Source organism: Bombina bombina, chromosome 2, assembly GCF_027579735.1.
Source record: "Bombina bombina isolate aBomBom1 chromosome 2, aBomBom1.pri, whole genome shotgun sequence".
NCBI classification, from domain to species: Eukaryota; Metazoa; Chordata; class Amphibia; order Anura; family Bombinatoridae; genus Bombina; species Bombina bombina.
This window is the reverse complement of record NC_069500.1, coordinates 1,237,898,132-1,237,916,822: the sequence shown is the minus strand read 5'-3', so window position 1 is coordinate 1,237,916,822 and position 18,691 is coordinate 1,237,898,132. Positions and strand designations below refer to the sequence as shown.

At 36.9% G+C, this 18,691-nt stretch overlaps 1 protein-coding gene across 2 annotated transcripts in view; it reads right to left on the bottom strand.

Moving 5' to 3' along the window:
* The window catches only part of ATP8A1 (ATPase phospholipid transporting 8A1), a 608,814-nt gene that overhangs the window by 497,940 nt on the left and 92,183 nt on the right, over positions 1–18,691 (bottom strand). For both annotated transcript variants that reach the window (XM_053704008.1, XM_053704009.1), the window contains exon 4: positions 11,701–11,800. In XM_053704008.1, coding sequence (XP_053559983.1) covers positions 11,701–11,800 — 100 coding nt within the window. The remainder of the gene's footprint in view (positions 1–11,700; positions 11,801–18,691) is intronic.

Here is an 18,691-nt window from a genome sequence, read left to right as displayed (position 1 = left end):
TCCCCCCTTAATAAAACCTAACACTAACCCCTTGAAGATCACCCTACCTTGAGACGTCTTCACCCAGCTGGGCCGAAGTCCTCCAAGAAGCCGAGCAGAAGTGGTCATCCAGACGGCATCTTCTATCTTCATCCTTCCGGCGCGGAGTGGATCCATCTTCAATCCAGCCGACACGGAGCATCCTCTTCAAACTAAGAATGAAGGTTCCTTTAAATGACGTCATCCAAGATGGCGTCCCTTCAATTCCGATTGGCTGATAGAATTCTATCAGCCAATCGAAATTAAGGTAGGAAAAATCCTATTGGCTGATGCAATCAGCCAATAGAATTGAGCTTGCATTCTATTGACTGATTGGAACAGCTAATAGAATGCGAGCTCAATCCTATTGGATCAGCCAATAGGATTGAACTTCAATTCTATTGGCTGATTGCCTTAATTCAGATTGGCTGATAGAATTCTGTCAGCCAATCGGAATTGAAGGGACGCCATCTTGGATGACGTCATTTAAAGGAACCTTCATTCTTCGTAAGGACTTCGTTTGAAGAGAATGCTCCGCGTCGGCTGGATTGAAGATGGACCCGCTCCGCGCCGGAAGGATGAAGATAGAAGATGCCGCCTGGAGGACCTCTTCTGCCCGGATCGGATGAAGACTTCTGCCGTCTGGAGGACCACTTCTGCCCAGCTTCTTGGAGGACTTCGGCCCGGCTGGGTGAAGATGTCTCAAGGTAGGGTGATCTTCAAGGGGTTAGTTAGGGGTTTTATTAAGGGGGGATTGGGTGGGTTTTAGAGTAGAGTAGAGTTTTAGAGTAGGGTTGGGTGTGTGGGTGGTGGGTTTTAATGTTGGGGGGGTATTGTATTTTTTTTTTACAGGTAAAAGAGCTGATTACTTTGGGGCAATGCCCCGCAAAAGGCCCTTTAAAAGGCTATTTGTAATTTAGTATAGGGTAGGGAATTTTTTTATTTTGGGGGGCTTTTTATTTTATTAGGGGGCTTAGATTAGGTGCAATTAGCTTAAAAATTTGTAATTTATTTTTTTATTTTCTGTAATTTAGTGTTTGTTCTTTTTCGTAATTTAGTTTATTTTATTTAATTGTAATTAATTGTAGTTAGTTTAGGTAATTTAATTATAGTGTAGTGTTAGGTGTAATTGTAACTTAGGGTTTATTTTACAGGTATATTTGTCTTTCTTTTAACTAGGTAGTTATTAAATAGTTAATAACTATTTAATAACTATTCTACCTAGTTAAAATAAATACCTTACAGGCAAATAGTTGCCTGTAAAATAAAAATAAACCCTAAGCCAACTATAATGTAATTATTAGTTATATTGTAGCTATCTTAGGGTTTATTTTATAGGTATTTAGCTTTAAATAGGAATCATTTATTTAATTGTAGTTATTTTATTTAGATTTATTTCAATTATATTTAAGTTAAGGGGGGTTAGGATTAGACTTAGGTTTAGGGGTTAATACATTTAATATAGTGGTGGCGACGTTGGGGGCGGCAGATTAGGGGTTAATAAATGTAGGTAGGTGTCGGCGATGTTAGGGACGGCAGATTAGGGGTTAATAAAATGTAACTAGTGTTTGCGAGGCAGGAGTGCGGCGGTTTAGGGGTTAATACATTTATTCAAGTGGCGGTGATGTCCGGTCGGCAGATTAGGGGTTAAAAATTTTTATTATAGTGTTTGCGATGTGGGGGGGCCTTGGTTTAGGGGTTAATAGGTAGTTTATGGGTGTTAGTGTACTTTTTAGCACTTTAGTTAAGAGTTTTATGTTACGGCATTAGCCCATAAAACTCTTAACTACTTACTTTTAAATGCGGTAGGAGTCTTGACAGGAGAGGGTGTACCGCTCACTTTTTCCAAGACTTGTAATACCAGCGTTAGGAAAATCCCATAGAAAAGATAGGATACACAATTGACGTAAGGGGATTTGCGGTATGCTAAAATCACGGAAAAAAAGTGAGCGGTACACCTGTACCTGTCAGACTTGTAATACCAGCGGACATTAAAAAGCAGCGTTGGGACCCCTCAACGCTGCTTTTTAAGGCTAACGTAAGACTCGTAATCTAGGCGATTATTTGAAGTAAGATTTTTTTTATTTGGTTTAAGACAAGCTAAGTAACAAAATTATATGAAAAAACTGCTTAAAGGGACAGTAAAGTCCCAACTAAACTTTAACGATTCAGATAGGTATGTCATTTTCAACAACTTTTCAATTTACTTTTATCAAATTTAATTTTTTGCTCTCAGTATCTTTTAATAAAGGATAAACCTAGGTAGGTTTCTATGCAAATTGCTAAGAACCTGCAGTTCACCTCTTATCTCACGGTTTGGCTGTGAATAGCTAATAACATGTACTGTTTGTTCATGGCTGCCATATAGATAACATTGTGTCACCTCAGTTGAGTTATTTAAAGGGACATTCAAGTCAAAATAAACTTTTATGATTCAAATAAAGCATGCAATTTTAAGACACTTTCCAATTTACTTTCATTATCACATTTTGCAGTCTTTTTATATTGATACTGAATGGAGAACAAGATCCTACAGAGCATGTACACAAGCTCACAGGGTATACGTATACTAGTCTGTGATTGGCTGAAGTCTGTCACATGCTACATGGGGCTGGAAAATGGGAGAAAAATAAATTTGTCAGAAAAAAAATCTACTGCTTATTTAAAATTCAGAGTAGGTGTTAAATTATTGTCTTTTTATTATGCACCTGGTAATTAAGCAATTCTACTGCATTGAGAGGTCCTTTAAGAGTCAGCACTAATTGCCTGAAATGCAAATCTGTCAAAATATCTGAGATGAGGCACTCAGCAGAAGCTTATATAAAATGTAATCAGAGGTAAAAGTATATTAGTATAACAGTGTTGGTTATGCAAACATGGGGAAATCTTTGTAAACCATAACATTTTTGGTGTTGACTGTCCTTGTTCAATTGGACAGCTCAGTTTATCTCTTTGAAAAAGCACAACCACAACAGATTTTGTTTTCCTATTTTCATGCTATGTGCTCATTTTAAATGCGTCTTTGGTTGCTCAGTAAAAAAAGTGCACTTGCAAAAAAAAAAAAAAAAAAAAGTAGTTGCACTTAATGCAGGATGATATATAAAAGGATAGAAAGGTCAAAAATGAAATGTGCATTTCAATTCGAAATAGTAGCATTTGTGAAATATATTTCCATTAGCAAAAATGATTCTAATAAGAGATATTACTGTTTTTCTCGGCATATGCACCTAGCATGTAAAAGGTTCATGCATCAGTATTCAAACACCACATATGCTCAGAAGGTTAGTATTGGCTTAATACAAATGACATTGTCAGAAGCAACACACACCACAGCCACCTCTCTGAGCAAGCATGGTGTCTGAAAACTGGTGCACTGGCTCTCACAAGATATGCGAGTATGCCGCTGAAACACAGTAATAACTTTTACTATTTCAGTTTGAAATAGGAGCATTTTTGCAATATAATTCCCTTAGCAAAAATGCTTCTATTTTAAACTGAAATGGACTTATGCACATATCAATTTTGATCTTTCTATCCCTTTAAAGGGACACTCAAGTCAAAATTAAAGTTTAATGATTCAGATAGAACATAGTTTTAAGCAAGTTTCCAATTTACTTCCATTAGCAAAATGTGCAGTCTTTATGTTTACACTTTGAGTCACCAGCTCCTACAGAGAATGTGCAAGAATTCACAGAATATACGTATATGCATTTGTGATTGGCTGATGGCTGTCACATGATACAGGAGGAGTGGAAACAGACATAACTTTGAAATTTGTCAGAAAAAAAAATCTACTACTCATTTAAAGGTCATACTAAGTGATATTGCATTGTCTTTATCATGCATTTGTTGATTATGCAATTACTAGTCCTAAAGCCCCGGGCCATTTTTTGCAGTACAGTGGTCCCACCCATTGCTCTCCCCCCTTCTCTCTTGCTCTCTCTTCCCCCCATGCTCTCTCTTCTCCCCCCCATGCTCTCTTGCTCTCGCTCTCTCTCCCCCATGCTCTCTTGCTCTCTCTACCCCCCTTCTCTCTTGCTCTCTCTCCCCCCTTCTCTCTTGCTCTCTCTCCCCCCTTCTCTCCTTCACTCTTACTCTCTCTCCCCCCTTCTCTCTTACGCTCCCTCCCCCCTTCTCTCTTACTCTCCCTCCCCCCCTTCTCTCTTACTCTCCCTCCCCCCCTTCTCTCTTACTCTCCCTCCCCCCCTTCTCTCTTACTCTCTATCTCCCCTCTTGTGCTGCTCTCTCTCATGCAGACACTCAAGCAGCAGCCACGGCAGCTCCCGCCCATCCCAGTCATGCTCAGACTCTGCCCCTTCACGACTGGCTCAGCCCCTTCGTGCCAGCAGCCAGCCCTGGTCAGTTTGTTGAAGGCCAGGTGTGTTTGCCCTCGTGCAGTCTCTACTGCGCATGACAGCTTCGGACAAACACACTTGGCCTTTTATATTATAGGATATTGCATTAAGCAAAGCATATATATTTTAAAAATATACAGAGTCACAGGAAGTGATAATTCACCAATTTATTTCCAACATTAAGGTACTGCAGTTCATGTAAATTAATCAACTATTACATTTGCACTGCTACTCAAGATTTGTATTTGAGTCTGCTTATAAATATAGAGCAACCAACAAAGTGATTTTAAATAATGATGTAGTTGGCCTTAAACACAAAAACATAATTTATGTAAGAACTTACCTGATAAATAATTTTCTTTCATATTGGCAAGAGTCCATGAGCTAGTGACGTATGGGATATACAATCCTACCAGGAGGGGCAAAGTTTCCCAAACCTCAAAATGCCTATAAATACACCCCTCACCGCACCCACAATTCAGTTTAAGGAATAGCCAAGTAGTGGGGTGATAAAGAAAGGAGTAAAAAGCATCAAAAAAGGAATTTGTAAATAATTGTGCTTTATACAAAAAAAACATAACCACCATAAAAAGGGTGGGTCTCATGGACTCTTGCCAATATGAAAGAAATAAATTTATCCAGTAAGTTCTTACATAAATTATGTTTTCTTTCATGTAATTGGCAAGAGTCCATGAGCTAGTGACATATGGGATAGTAATACCCAAGATGTGGAACTCCACAGAAGAGTCACTAGAGAGGGAGGGATAAAAATAATAACAGCCATTTTCCGCTGAAATAATTCATCCACAACCAAAAATATAAGTTTATTCTCATAAATTAAAAGAAAAAACTTTAACATAACATAAGCAGAGGAATCAAACAGCTGCCTGAAGAACTTTTCTACCAAAGGAAGCAAATACATCAAAACCGTAGAATTTATTAAATGTATGCAAAGAAGACCAAGTTGCTGCTTTGCAACTGAAGCTTCATTCTTAAAAGCCCACGAAGTGGAGACTGATCTAGTAGAATGAGCTGTAATTCTCGGAGGCGGAGCCTGAACCGACTCCAAATAAGCCTGATGAATCAAAAGCTTTAACCAGGATGCCAAGGACATGGCAGAAGCTTTCTGACCTTTCCTAGGATCAGAAAAGACAACAAATAAACTAGAAGTCTTCCTGAAATCTTTAGTAGCTTCAACATAATATTTCAAAGCTCTTACAACATCCAAAGAATGTAAGGATCTCTCAAAAGAATTCTTAGGATTAGGACACAAAGAAGGAACAACAATTTCTCTATTAATGTTGTTAGAATTCACAACCTTAGGTAGAAATTTAAAAGAAGTCCGCAAAACTGCCTTATCCTGATAGAAAATCAAAGAAGGAGATTCCCAGGAAAGAGCAGATAATTCGGAAACTCTTCAAGCAGAAGAGATGGACAAAAGGAACAACACTTTCCAAGAAAATAGTTTAATGTCCAAATAATGCATAGGCTCAAACAGAGGAGCCTGTAAAGCCTTCAAAACCAAATTAAGACTCCAAGGAGAAGATATTGATATAATGACAGGTTTGATACGGACCAAAGCCTGCACAAAACAGTGAATATCAGGAAGCTTAGCAATCTTTCTGTGAAATAAAACAGAAAGAGCAGAGATTTGTCCCTTCAATGAACTTGCAGACAAACCTTTATCCAAACAATCCGGAAGAAACTGTAAAATTCTAGGAATTCTAAAAGAATGCCAGGAGAATTTATGAGAAGAACACCATGAAATAGAAGTCTTCCAAGCTCGATAATAAATCTTCATAGAAATAGATTTATGAACCTGTAACATAGTATTAATCACTGAGTCAGAGAAACCTCTATGACTAAGCATAAGTCGTTCAATTTCCATACCTTCAATTGATTTGAGATCCTGATGGAAAAACGGACCTTGAGACAGAAGGTCTGGTCTTAAAGGAAGTGGCCAAGGTTGGCAACTGAACATCCGAACAAGATCCGCATACCAAAACCTGTGAGGCCATGCTTGAGCTACCAGCACCACAAACGATTGTTCCATGATGATCTTGGAGATCACTCTTGGAAGTAGAACTAGAGGCAGGAAGATATAAGCAGGTTGGTAAAACCAAGGAACTGCTAACACATCCACTGCTTCCGCCTGAAGATCCCTGGACCTGGTACCTGGGAAGTTTCTTGTTTAGATGGGAAGACATCAGATCTATTTCTGGAAGACCCCATAGCTGAACAATTTGAGAAAACACATCTGGATGGAGCGACTCACCCAGATGTAAAGTCTGACGGCTGAGATAATCCGCTTCCCAATTGTCTACACCTGGGATATGAACAGCAGAAATTAGACAGGAGATGGATTCCTCCCAAGAAAGTATCCAAGATACTTATTTCATAGCTTGGGGACTGTGAATCCCACCCTGATGATAGACATATGCCACAGTTGTGATATTGTCTGTCTAAAAACAAAGGAACGGTGCTCTCTTCAACAGAGCCCACACCTGAAGAGCCCTGAAAATAGCACAGAGTTGTAAAATATTGATTGGTAACCTCGCCTCTTGAGATTTCCAAACCCCTTGTGCTGTCAGAGATCCCCAGACAGCTCCCCAACCTGAAAGACTTGCATCTGTTGTGATAACAATCCAGGTTGGATGAAGAAAAGAGGCTCCTTGAACTATACAATGATGATCTAACCACCAAGTCAGAGTCGAACATTGGAATTTAAGGATATTAATTGTGATATTGTATAATCCCTGCACCATTGATTCAGCATACAAAGCTGGAGAGGTCTTATATGAAAACAAGCAAAGGGGAACGCATCCGATGCTGCAGTCATGAGACCTAAAACTTCCATGCACATAGCTACTGAAGGGAATGATTGAGACTGAAGGTTCCGACAAGCTGAACCCAATTTTAGTAATCTCTTTTCTGTTAGAGACAGAGTCATGGACACTGAATCTATCTGGAAACCTAAAAAGGCGACCCTTGTCTAAGGAATCAAGGAACTTTTTGGTAAATTGATCCTCCAACCATGTCTCTGAAGAAACAACACTAGTTGATTCGTGTGAGATTCTGCAGAATGTAAAGACTGAGCTTGTACCAAGATATCGTCCAAATAAGGAAACGCCGTTCTCTGATTACAGAGAGTAGAGCACTGAGAACCTTTGAAAAAATTCTTGGAGCTGTTGCTAGTCCAAATGGAGAGCGATAAATTGGTAATGCTCGTCTAGAAAAGAGAATCTCAGAAACCGATAGTGGTCTGGATGAATCGGAATATGAAGATATGCATCCTGTAAGTCTATCGTGGACAAATAATGACCTTGCTGAACCAAAGGCAGAATAGTCTTTATAGTCACCATTTTGCAAGTTGGCACTCTTACAAAACGATTACAAATTTTCAGATCCAGAACTGGCCTGAATGAATTTTCTTTCTTTGGGACAATGAATAGATTTGAATAAAACCCCAGACCCTGTTCCCGAAACGGAACTGGAATGATTACCCCTGAAAGCTCCAGGTCTGAAACACACTTCAGAAAAGCCTGAGCCTTTACTGGATTTGCTGGGATGCGTGAACGAAAAAATCTTCTAACCCTTGAGAGACAATACTCTGAATCCATTGATTTTGGACAGAATCTGTTCAAATGCTTTGGAAGAATCTTAATCTGCCCCCTACCAGCTGAATGAGGGCCGCACCTTCATGCAGACTTGGGGGCTGGCTTTGGTTTCTTAAACGGCTTGGATTTATTCCAACTTGAAGAAGGTTTCCAATTGGAACTAGATTCTTTGGGGAAGGATTGGGTTTCTGTTCCTTATATTGTCGAAAGGAACAAAAACAGTTAGAAGCTTTAGATTTACCCTTAGGTCTTTTATTCTGAGGCAAAAAACTCCCTTTCCCCCAGTGACAGTTGAAATAATTGAATCCAACTGAGAACCAAATAACTTATTACCTTGGAAAGAAAGAAAAAGTTTGATGATATCAAAAATGGCATCACAGATAAAATGATTAGCATGTTGAAGCAAGCGAACAATGCTAGACAAATCAGGATCTGTTTACTGTTGCGCTAAACTTTCCAACCAAAAAGTTGATACAGTTGCAACATCAGCCATAGAAATGGCAGGCCTGAGAAGATAGCCAGAATATAAATAAGCTTTCCATAGAAAAGATTCAAGTTTCCTATCTAAGGGGTCCTTAAAGGAAGTACCATCCTCCATAGGAATAGTAGTACGTTTGGCAAGAGTAGAAATAGCCCCATCAACTCTGGGGATCTTTTCCCAAAACTCTAAACTAACTGCTGGCAAAGGATACAATTTTTTAAACCTTGAAGATGGGATAAAAGTACCACCAGGCCTATTCCATTCCTTGGAAATTATATCAGAAATAGCATCAGGAACTGGAAAAAACCTCTGGAGTAACCACAGAAGGTTTATAAACCGAGTTTAAACATTCACTAGTTTAAACATCAAGAGGACTAGTTTCCTCAATATCCAATGTAATCAACACCTCTTGACAAGGAACAAATATACTCCATTTTAAATAAATAAGTAGATTTGTCGGTGTTAATATCTGAGGTAGGATCTTCTGAGTCAGATAGATCCTCATCAGAGGAGGAAAATTCAATATGTTGTCGGTCATTTGTAAATTCATCAACTTTATGAGAAGTTTAAAAAAACCTTTTAGGTTTAATAGAAGGTGGAATAGCAGACAAAGCCTTCTGAATCACATCAGAAATAAAATCTTTTATATTCACAGGGAAATCATGTACATTAGATGTTGAAGGAACAACAGACATTGTACTATTACTGATGAATACATTCTCTGCATGTAAAAGCTTATCATGACAACTATTACATACCACAGCTGGAGATATAATCTCCACAAATTTACAACAGATACACTTAGCTTTGGTAGAACTGTTATCAGGCAGCAGGGTTTCAACAGTGGTTTCTGAGACATCTTGCAAATGTAAGAGAAAAAAACAACATATAAAGCAAAATTATCAATTTCCTTATATGGCAGTTTCAGGAATGGGAAAGAAATGCAAACAGCATAGCCCTCTGACCTAGAAAAAGGCAAGAGGCATATAGGAATGGGGTTGTAAATAATGAAATTATTTGGCGACAAGAATGACACACAACGCAAACGGAATTTTTTTTGGCGCTAAGAATATCAGGAAATGACACTCGCGTCATTGCAGACACACCTTGCACAAGGAATTCAGCGTCAACTAAGACGTCGGAAATGACGAACTTGCGTCACCGGACGTCCCTTCGCACCAAGAATGACGCAATAAACATAAGCATTTTGTGCCTCGTGAGCCTAATTTTGCGAGCAAAAATTTAGTGAAAAAGCAGTCAATTTGAAAAAAAGACTAAACCCCCGGTAAGAAAAATATTTTCCTAAAAATGTTTTTCCCAAATATGAAACTGAATAGTCTGCAAAAGGAAATATACATAAACCTGACTCATGGCAAATATAAGTACAATACATATATTTAGAACTTTATATTAATACATAAAGTGCCAAACCATAGCTGAGTGTGTCTTAAGCAATGAAAACATACTTACCGAAAGACACCCATCCACGTATAGCAGATAGCCAAACCAGTACTGAAACAGTTGTCAGAGGTAATGGAATATGAGAGTATATCGTCGATCTGAATAAGGGAGGTAGGAGATGAATCTCTACGACCGATAACAGAGAACCTATGAAATAGATCTCCCGCGAGGAAAACAATTGCATTCAATAGGTGATACTCCCTTCACATCCCTCTGACATTCACTGTACTCAGAGGAATTGGGCTTCAAAATGCTGAGAAGCGCATATCAACGTAGAAATCTAGCAGAAACTTACTTCTAGACCTCCATAGGAGGCAAAGTTTGTAAAACTGAATTGTGGGTGTGGTGAGGGGTGTATTTATAGGCATTTTGAGGTTTGGGAAACTTTGCCCCTCCTGGTAGGATTGTATATCCCAAACGTCACTAGCTCATGGACTCTTGCCAATTACATGAAAGAAATAGAAGATTGTGCTTCAAAGAATTTTTTCTAAAAGATTTCTTAAAAAAAAAAAAAAAAAGTATCTTTTAATAAAACACCTTTTTACACCATAGTAAAAAGTCAGCTGAATCAGTCATTTTAGCATCTCCTGCCCTTTTAATTCAGTAATTTTGACAATTCTAGTTCCAAACAAGCATTAAGGGCCAGATTACAAGTTTTACAGTATTTAACGCTCCTGCTCGAGCACTAACTGTGCTAGAATTTTATTTACGTGCGTCGAGTAGCGCTCATATTACAAGTTAAAAGTTTTTGCGTGTGGTAACCCAATGCGCGTAAAAAGCTGAAGTTAGAATATCACGCGCGTTTTAATATCTCATGGTATTTTGGTACAATATATATCTATACCTACATATATATGTGCAGAACAGTGGAATCTGAAATGTTTACAGTAAATACACAGTATAACTTCATTTAATATGAATGTTGTATAAATAAGCTTGTACAATGCATATATATATATATATATATATATATATATATATATATATATATATATATATATATATATATATATATGTGTGTGTGTATGCATATGCATTTATGTGTTTATATTTCTTATATATATATATATATATATATATATATATATATATATATATATATATATCCCTGTCTGACTTTTTTCCCCAAAACACCTTAGATCTCATATCTGAGCCCTTATAACTTATTTGTGCATTTTTTAAAAATAATACTTTATCAGATGGTGTTATTATGAGTGTAACTGTACTTTGTAATTTATTTTTATTGTGTTTTGTGACACTTTTTTGTTTTGTGAAAAACTACTAGAGTTCTGAGGACGCCTTATCCCAACAAGCGTTAACTTCAATTGTGCTCAAGGAACCACGTTTACTTTCAACTTGTAATACGAATGAAAAAAAAAAAACAGACGCACGATAAACTGTTAGCACTCCACTTGTTATCTGGCCCTATATGTTTTTAGCTATTTTCAGAATATTTAAAATTCCAATAATCAGCATAAATATTTTTCAAATCGCAAAATGTAGCAGATAAGAACATTGGAAGTATTTTGAATGCAAGATTAGCTTAAAAATGCAATTTTCAATTAAAAAGATAAATATGAGGTTTTCACCTGCAAAACCAGTATAGTGATAGTTTTGCAGTGTATTGAGGGCGTTCAAATGATAAATAGTTAATCTTTGTTTCAGCAAAACCATCTATAGAATTTTTGAATCCATATAAAATAGGAATAATTCACTTCAAAATGCTTAGTGGAGATCAAGCTTGACTACTAGCTGCAGTTTTACGCACCTGGAGAAGTGCAATGAACAGGAAAAAGGAGTTGGCTGCTCTTCTGAACTGGGAATACAGAAATCTTGGCATGAAGGTTATGACGTTATATTTTGCAGTGCTATTGGGGAAGAAAAAAAATATATTAGTTACATTTTTATCTGCATAATATCAAACAAAATCTTTACATTAAGGTTTTGTGTTTAGCTAGTTCTATTTGTAAAGAAACACAAACAAGTTGGGACCCATGCTTTTGGGATACATAAATTCCTTATTCCTATAAAGATCTGTAATCATTCAGCCCCTCGGCAAATAGACTATTTTGCTATCTGCATAGTATACTATAAATAACATTCCCCAGATGGCCACTGAGCTAATAATTACAGCAGAAAAGTAGACACCGGGAAATGTAGGCACAGAAAAAAAACTTTATTTAAAAAACAAAATAAAAACAAGAAGCTTACCCCTAAACACCGTTTAAATACAGTATCAGATTAATAAATGCATAATAAAAAGACATTGCAAAAGCATAGTTTAAATTTCAAATGATTATTTAGATTTTCAGATAAATGTGAAATTTTCCTTCCTAATGCATCATGTGACAGGCATCAGCCAATCACAAAATGCATATACGTATATCTTGTGAATCTTGCACATGCTCAATGGGAGCTGGTGCCGAAGAAAGTGTGCATGTAAAAAGATTGTGGACATTTAGATAATTGAAGTAAATTGGAAAGTGGTTTAAAACTGTGTGCTCTATGTGAATAATGAAAGTTTAATTTTGACTTGACTATCCCTTTAAAATAAAGAGATTTCATGACAAAGTGATGTCAGTGTTCCTGAAAGCTTTAAATGTACACACTCTTTATTAGCCATTAAAGGCATAAACTGAACTTCACTTTTGCCATTTTCTTACAATTTTTTTTTTTATTTTTTTTTTTTAAATACACTGAATAGCACGGTACTGCCCTTTCTGTATCAGAGCTTTCCTAAAATTGTTACTGGTGGTTGTAAAGCAATGGCCCTCAGAGTAAGCACCTACCAAAATCCTCAATACTCAATATTTTTGTATACAGTATCCCACAAACATAAGTACACTCCTAACATTTCTGTAAATATTTTATTATATCTTTTCATGTGACAACACTGAAGAAATGACATTATGCTACAAAGTAAAGTAGTGACTGTACAGCCTGTATAACAGTGTAAATTTGTTGTCACCTCAAAATAACTCACACAGCCATTAATGTCTAAACCGTTGGCAACAAAAGTGAGTACACCCTAAGTAATTTCTTCAGTGTTGTCACATGAAAATACAGTATATAATAAAATATTTAAAATGTGAGATACTGAGATATACTGTGTATGTATATATACATACACTCACACACATTTATATAAATATATATATATATATATATATATATATATATATATATATATATATATATACACACACACACACAGTATATTCCTCATCAGAGGAAGGGACGCTGCCAGTCCCGAAACATCAATAAAGAATTGTCACTGTTGACTGAAGACCAGTGAGTGCTTATTCTATTTGAACTTTTATACACCACTCTATAGCACCCTGGCGGATGACACGGATGGTGAGAGTGCATACACACTTCTAATTATATAAATATATATATATATATATATATATCACATAGAAACACCCAGCACTCACCAGCTAGCTCACAGCTAAGATAAAATCACAACTGGAAAGGTTAGTCACCGCATCTGGCCAAATGGGAAAGCTCAGGCACCACGTCAAGGTCCTTTCCATTGCCTGAGTCCCTAACACAGCCACACCATCATGCGAGCTCACAAAGTCAAACAAACTGAGAACAAAGAAGGGGTGCATAGGTGGATGTAATCACCCATAGAAAATACAAAACATGGAAGGGAACTGCACTCCAAGACCGGATCAGGTACACATCCTGTGACTCAGCAACATCCAGCCCTGGGTGCTAAATAGCACTCCAAAAAAGCTGTGATGTCACCAGAGCCACAGGCAGTTAACCCCAGTCCGGAATGGGTGCAACAAACAAGGGGGATTACAAATAAAAAGTAATACAACACATAGAACCTTGACGTGGTGCCTGAGCTTTCCCATTTGGCCAGATGCAGTGACTAACCTTTCCAGTTGTGATTTTATCTTAGCTGTGAGCTAGCTGGTGAGTGCTGGGTGTTTCTATGTGTTGTATTACTTTTTATTTGTATTCCCCCTTGTTTCTTGCACCCATTCCGGACTGGGGTTAACTGCCTGTGGCTCTGGTGACATCACAGCTTTTTTGGAGTGCTATTTCGCACCCAGGGCTGGATGTTGCCGAGTCACAGGATGTCTACCTGATCCGGTCTTGGAGTGCAGTTCCCTTCCATGTTTTGTTATATATATATATATATATATATATATATATATATATATATATATATATATATATATGCATACAGAAGAGAGAAGCGCTCTAACAGGAACGAACAACAGCTCATCAGCTAGTTCTCTGGCGATTTACCACCTGGAGCAGCCTCTTTTAGACCAGTGTGCCTTTCACATTGGAAAACTATCCTGAAGCATATCAGTCTGATCCCGCCAGTTAAGGTCAGTCCAGCCCCAAAATACCAGGCAATTCTCCTTTGAACAAGGAACATGACAACCCAAGACGATCGTTTCGGCCTATTGGGCCTCATCGGTGAGGTGCAGCCACATTCCTCTAAGCAAGCACTGGCCAAGGAGTCCATATCTGGTTGCCCCTAACACCCACCGATGAGGCCCAATAGGCCGAAACGATTGTCTGGGGTTGTCATGTTCCTTGTTCAAAGGAGAATTGCCTGGTATTTCGGGGCTGGACTGACCTTAACTGGCGGGATCAGACTGATATGCTTCAGGATAGTTTTCCAATGTGAAAGGCACACTGGTCTAAAAGAGGCTGCTCCAGGTGGTAAATCGCCAGAGAACTAGCTGATGAGCTGTTGTTCGTTCCTGTTAGAGCGCTTCTCTCTCTGTATGCATATATATATATGCATATATATATATATATATATATATATATATATATATATATATACACACATACACACACACACACATATATATATACACACATATGTGTATATATATATATATATATATATATATATATATATATATATATATATACACACATATGTGTATATATATATATACATATATATATACATATATATATACATACATATATATATATATATATACATACATATATATATATATACATACATATATATATATATACATACATATATATATATATACATACATATATATATATATATATATATATATATATATATACATATACATACATATATATACACATATATATACAGACACACATAAACACACACACACACATATATATACATATATATATATATATATATATATATACACACATACACAAAACACGGAAGGGAACTGCACTCTCATACCGGACCGGGTACACATACCATGACCCTGCAACATGCTCAGCCCTGGGTGCCACTGGCACTCACAGGAAGCTGTGCTGTTCCCAGAGCCACAAGCAGTTAACCCCAGACAGGTCTGGGTGCAAGAACCATAGGGAAAATTACAAAACAAATTAATACAACACACAGAGAAAACCCAGCACTCACTCACAAGCTCCCAGCTAAGATTTAAAAGCAAAAATGGAAAGGTTAGTCACCGCATCTGGCCAAATGGGACAAGCTTGGGTACATATATGTGTGTGTGTGTGTATGTATATATATGTATATATATATATATATATATATATATATATATATATATATATATATATATACACACATATATATATACATACATACATATATACACACAGGGAGTGCAGAATTATTAGGCAAATGAGTATTTTGACCACATCATCCTCTTTATGCATTTTGTCTTACTCCAAGCTGTATAGGCTCGAAAGCCTACTACCAATTAAGCATATTAGGTGATGTGCATCTCTGTAATGAGAAGGGGTGTGGTCTAATGACATCAACACCCTATATCAGGTGTGCATAATTATTAGGCAACTTCCTTTCCTTTGGCAAAATGGGTCAAAAGAAGGACTTGACAGGCTCAGAAAAGTAAAAAATAGTGAGATATCTTGCAGAGGGATGCAGCACTCTTAAAATAGCAAAGCTTCTGAAGCATGATCATCGAACAATCAAACGTTTCGTTCAAAATAGTCAACAGGGTCGCAAGAAGCGTGTGGAAAAACCAAGGCGCAAAATAACTGCCCATGAACGGAGAAAAGTCAAGCGTGCAGCTGCCAAGATGCCACTTGCCACCAGTTTGGCCATATTTCAGAGCTGCAACATCACTGGAGTGCCCAAAAGCACAAGGTGTGCAATACTCAGAGACATGGCCAAGGTAAGAAAGGCTGAAAGACGACCACCACTGAACAAGACACACAAGCTGAAACGTCAAGACTGGGCCAAGAAATATCTCAAGACTGATTTTTCTAAGGTTTTATGGACTGATGAAATGAGAGTGAGTCTTGATGGGCCAGATGGATGGGCCCGTGGCTGGATTGGTAAAGGGCAGAGAGCTCCAGTCCGACTCAGATGCCAGCAAGGTGGAGGTGGAGTACTGGTTTGGGCTGGTATCATCAAAGATGAGCTTGTGGGGCCTTTTCGGGTTGAGGATGGAGTCAAGCTCAACTCCCAGTCCTACTGCCAGTTTCTGGAAGACACCTTCTTCAAGCAGTGGTACAGGAAGAAGTCTGCATCCTTCAAGAAAAACATGATTTTCATGCAGGACAATGCTCCATCACACGCGTCCAAGTACTCCACAGCGTGGCTGGCAAGAAAGGGTATAAAAGAAGAAAATCTAATGACATGGCCTCCTTGTTCACCTGATCTGAACCCCATTGAGAACCTGTGGTCCATCATCAAATGTGAGATTTACAAGGAGGGAAAACAGTACACCTCTCTGAACAGTGTCTGGGAGGCTGTGGTTGCTGCTGCACGCAATGTTGATGGTGAACAGATCAAAACACTGACAGAATCCATGGATGGCAGGCTTTTGAGTGTCCTTGCAAAGAAAGGTGGCTATATTGGTCACTGATTTGTTTTTGTTTTGTTTTTGAATGTCAGAAATGTATATTTGTGAATGTTGAGATGTTATATTGGTTTCACTGGTAAAAATAAATAATTGAAATGGGTATATATTTGTTTTTTGTTAAGTTGCCTAATAATTATGCACAGTAATAGTCACCTGCACACACAGATATCCCCCTAAAATAGCTATAACTAAAAACAAACTAAAAACTACTTCCAAAACTATTCAGCTTTGATATTAATGAGTTTTTTGGGTTCATTGAGAACATGGTTGTTGTTCAATAATAAAATTAATCCTCAAAAATACAACTTGCCTAATAATTCTGCACTCCCTGTATATATATATATATATATATATATATATATATATATATATATATATATATATATATATATATATATATATATATATATATATATATATATGTGTGTGTGTGTGTGTGTGTATATGTGTATGTGTATATATATATATATATATATATATATATATATATATATATATATATATATATATATATACACACACATACACACACACATACATATAAAGATATATATATATATATATATATATATATATATATATATATATATATATATATATATATATATATATATATATATATACACACACACATACACACACACATACATATAAAGATATATATATATATATATATATATATATATATATATATATAAAATAACTCATTTAAACTCGCCTTTTATCTCCCACTAATTTTAAATGTTGTTTTATATATATATATATAAAAGAGATATATATATATATATATACACACATACACACACACACACAAAGACCATCAAAATCAAGTAGCCAGGAATGTGTGGTGCGCAACTGCAATTAGTGGCCTTCTAAATATCAAAAAGCAATGGAAAAGCCATACACGTCTCTTATTTCATAACAAAGGTGATCACAGAGAAGCTTTTACGACTTTATGTCATGATTGCACAAGCAGTATGTAAATCGCTTCAGTGAGAAACCCAGTGTTTGTGGAAAAAGTTAATTATTTTTTTTAATATGATTGCATTTGGCAGGAAAATGGTGGCATGGAATATACCAAAGTGGGCCTAGATCAATACAAAAGCATATGATGCCACAATCTGGCGCTTACAGTTCTGGAATTTCAGGAATAAGTTGTTTTCAGTAAAAAAGCCGGTTTCTCCTTTGAGCTGGGGGAGGGAGTGTAATCACTGCTTGGGAATATGCTGCAGGTTCCTCCTTCCGGTTGAGTGTGCGGTCAGCTGCTGCCTGTAACTGGTGATGGATTTCCGTGTATCACATCAAGGTGAGGAAAAGCTGAATAACTTGGGCCTAGATCAATACCTTGGGTTGTCTACTAAATATATAGTTTTATATATAGTTTTAATAGGTAAATAAAAAAAACAAGGCTTCTGTTTAATTAGAGTGATAGAATTTGTTTTAAGAATTCTCCTGTACTTTCTATTGTTAAAACGTAGCTCCTCTCCATTAAAACATGCTGAGGTAGACACAGGAACACACATATGGGAGTTTCCTGACCCCACCTCAGTATGTTCTCATACAGGAATTAAGTTTCAAAAAAGGATACCAAATAGGTATATTTGATAATAAATGTGAATTGGAAAATAGCTTTTAAATGTTTATGAAAGTTTAATTTCGACTTCCATGTCCCTCCAATGTTACAAATGAGTGCTAACTTGCATAATATCAGAAAACCTGCATGCATACTTTATTTTCTAGAGCAAAAGAATATTGCACACTTACAAACAGATTCAGAACTATTCATAATTAAAAAATTCTTCAAAATAAGATTTTGATAACACTCCAGAGCCTTCCACTTTGGCGTCAAGAAGACAAAGACAAGCCTTCTCAAAGTTACCTAAAGGATAAGAAAGAAATGATTGCTGTAGTACAGAAATA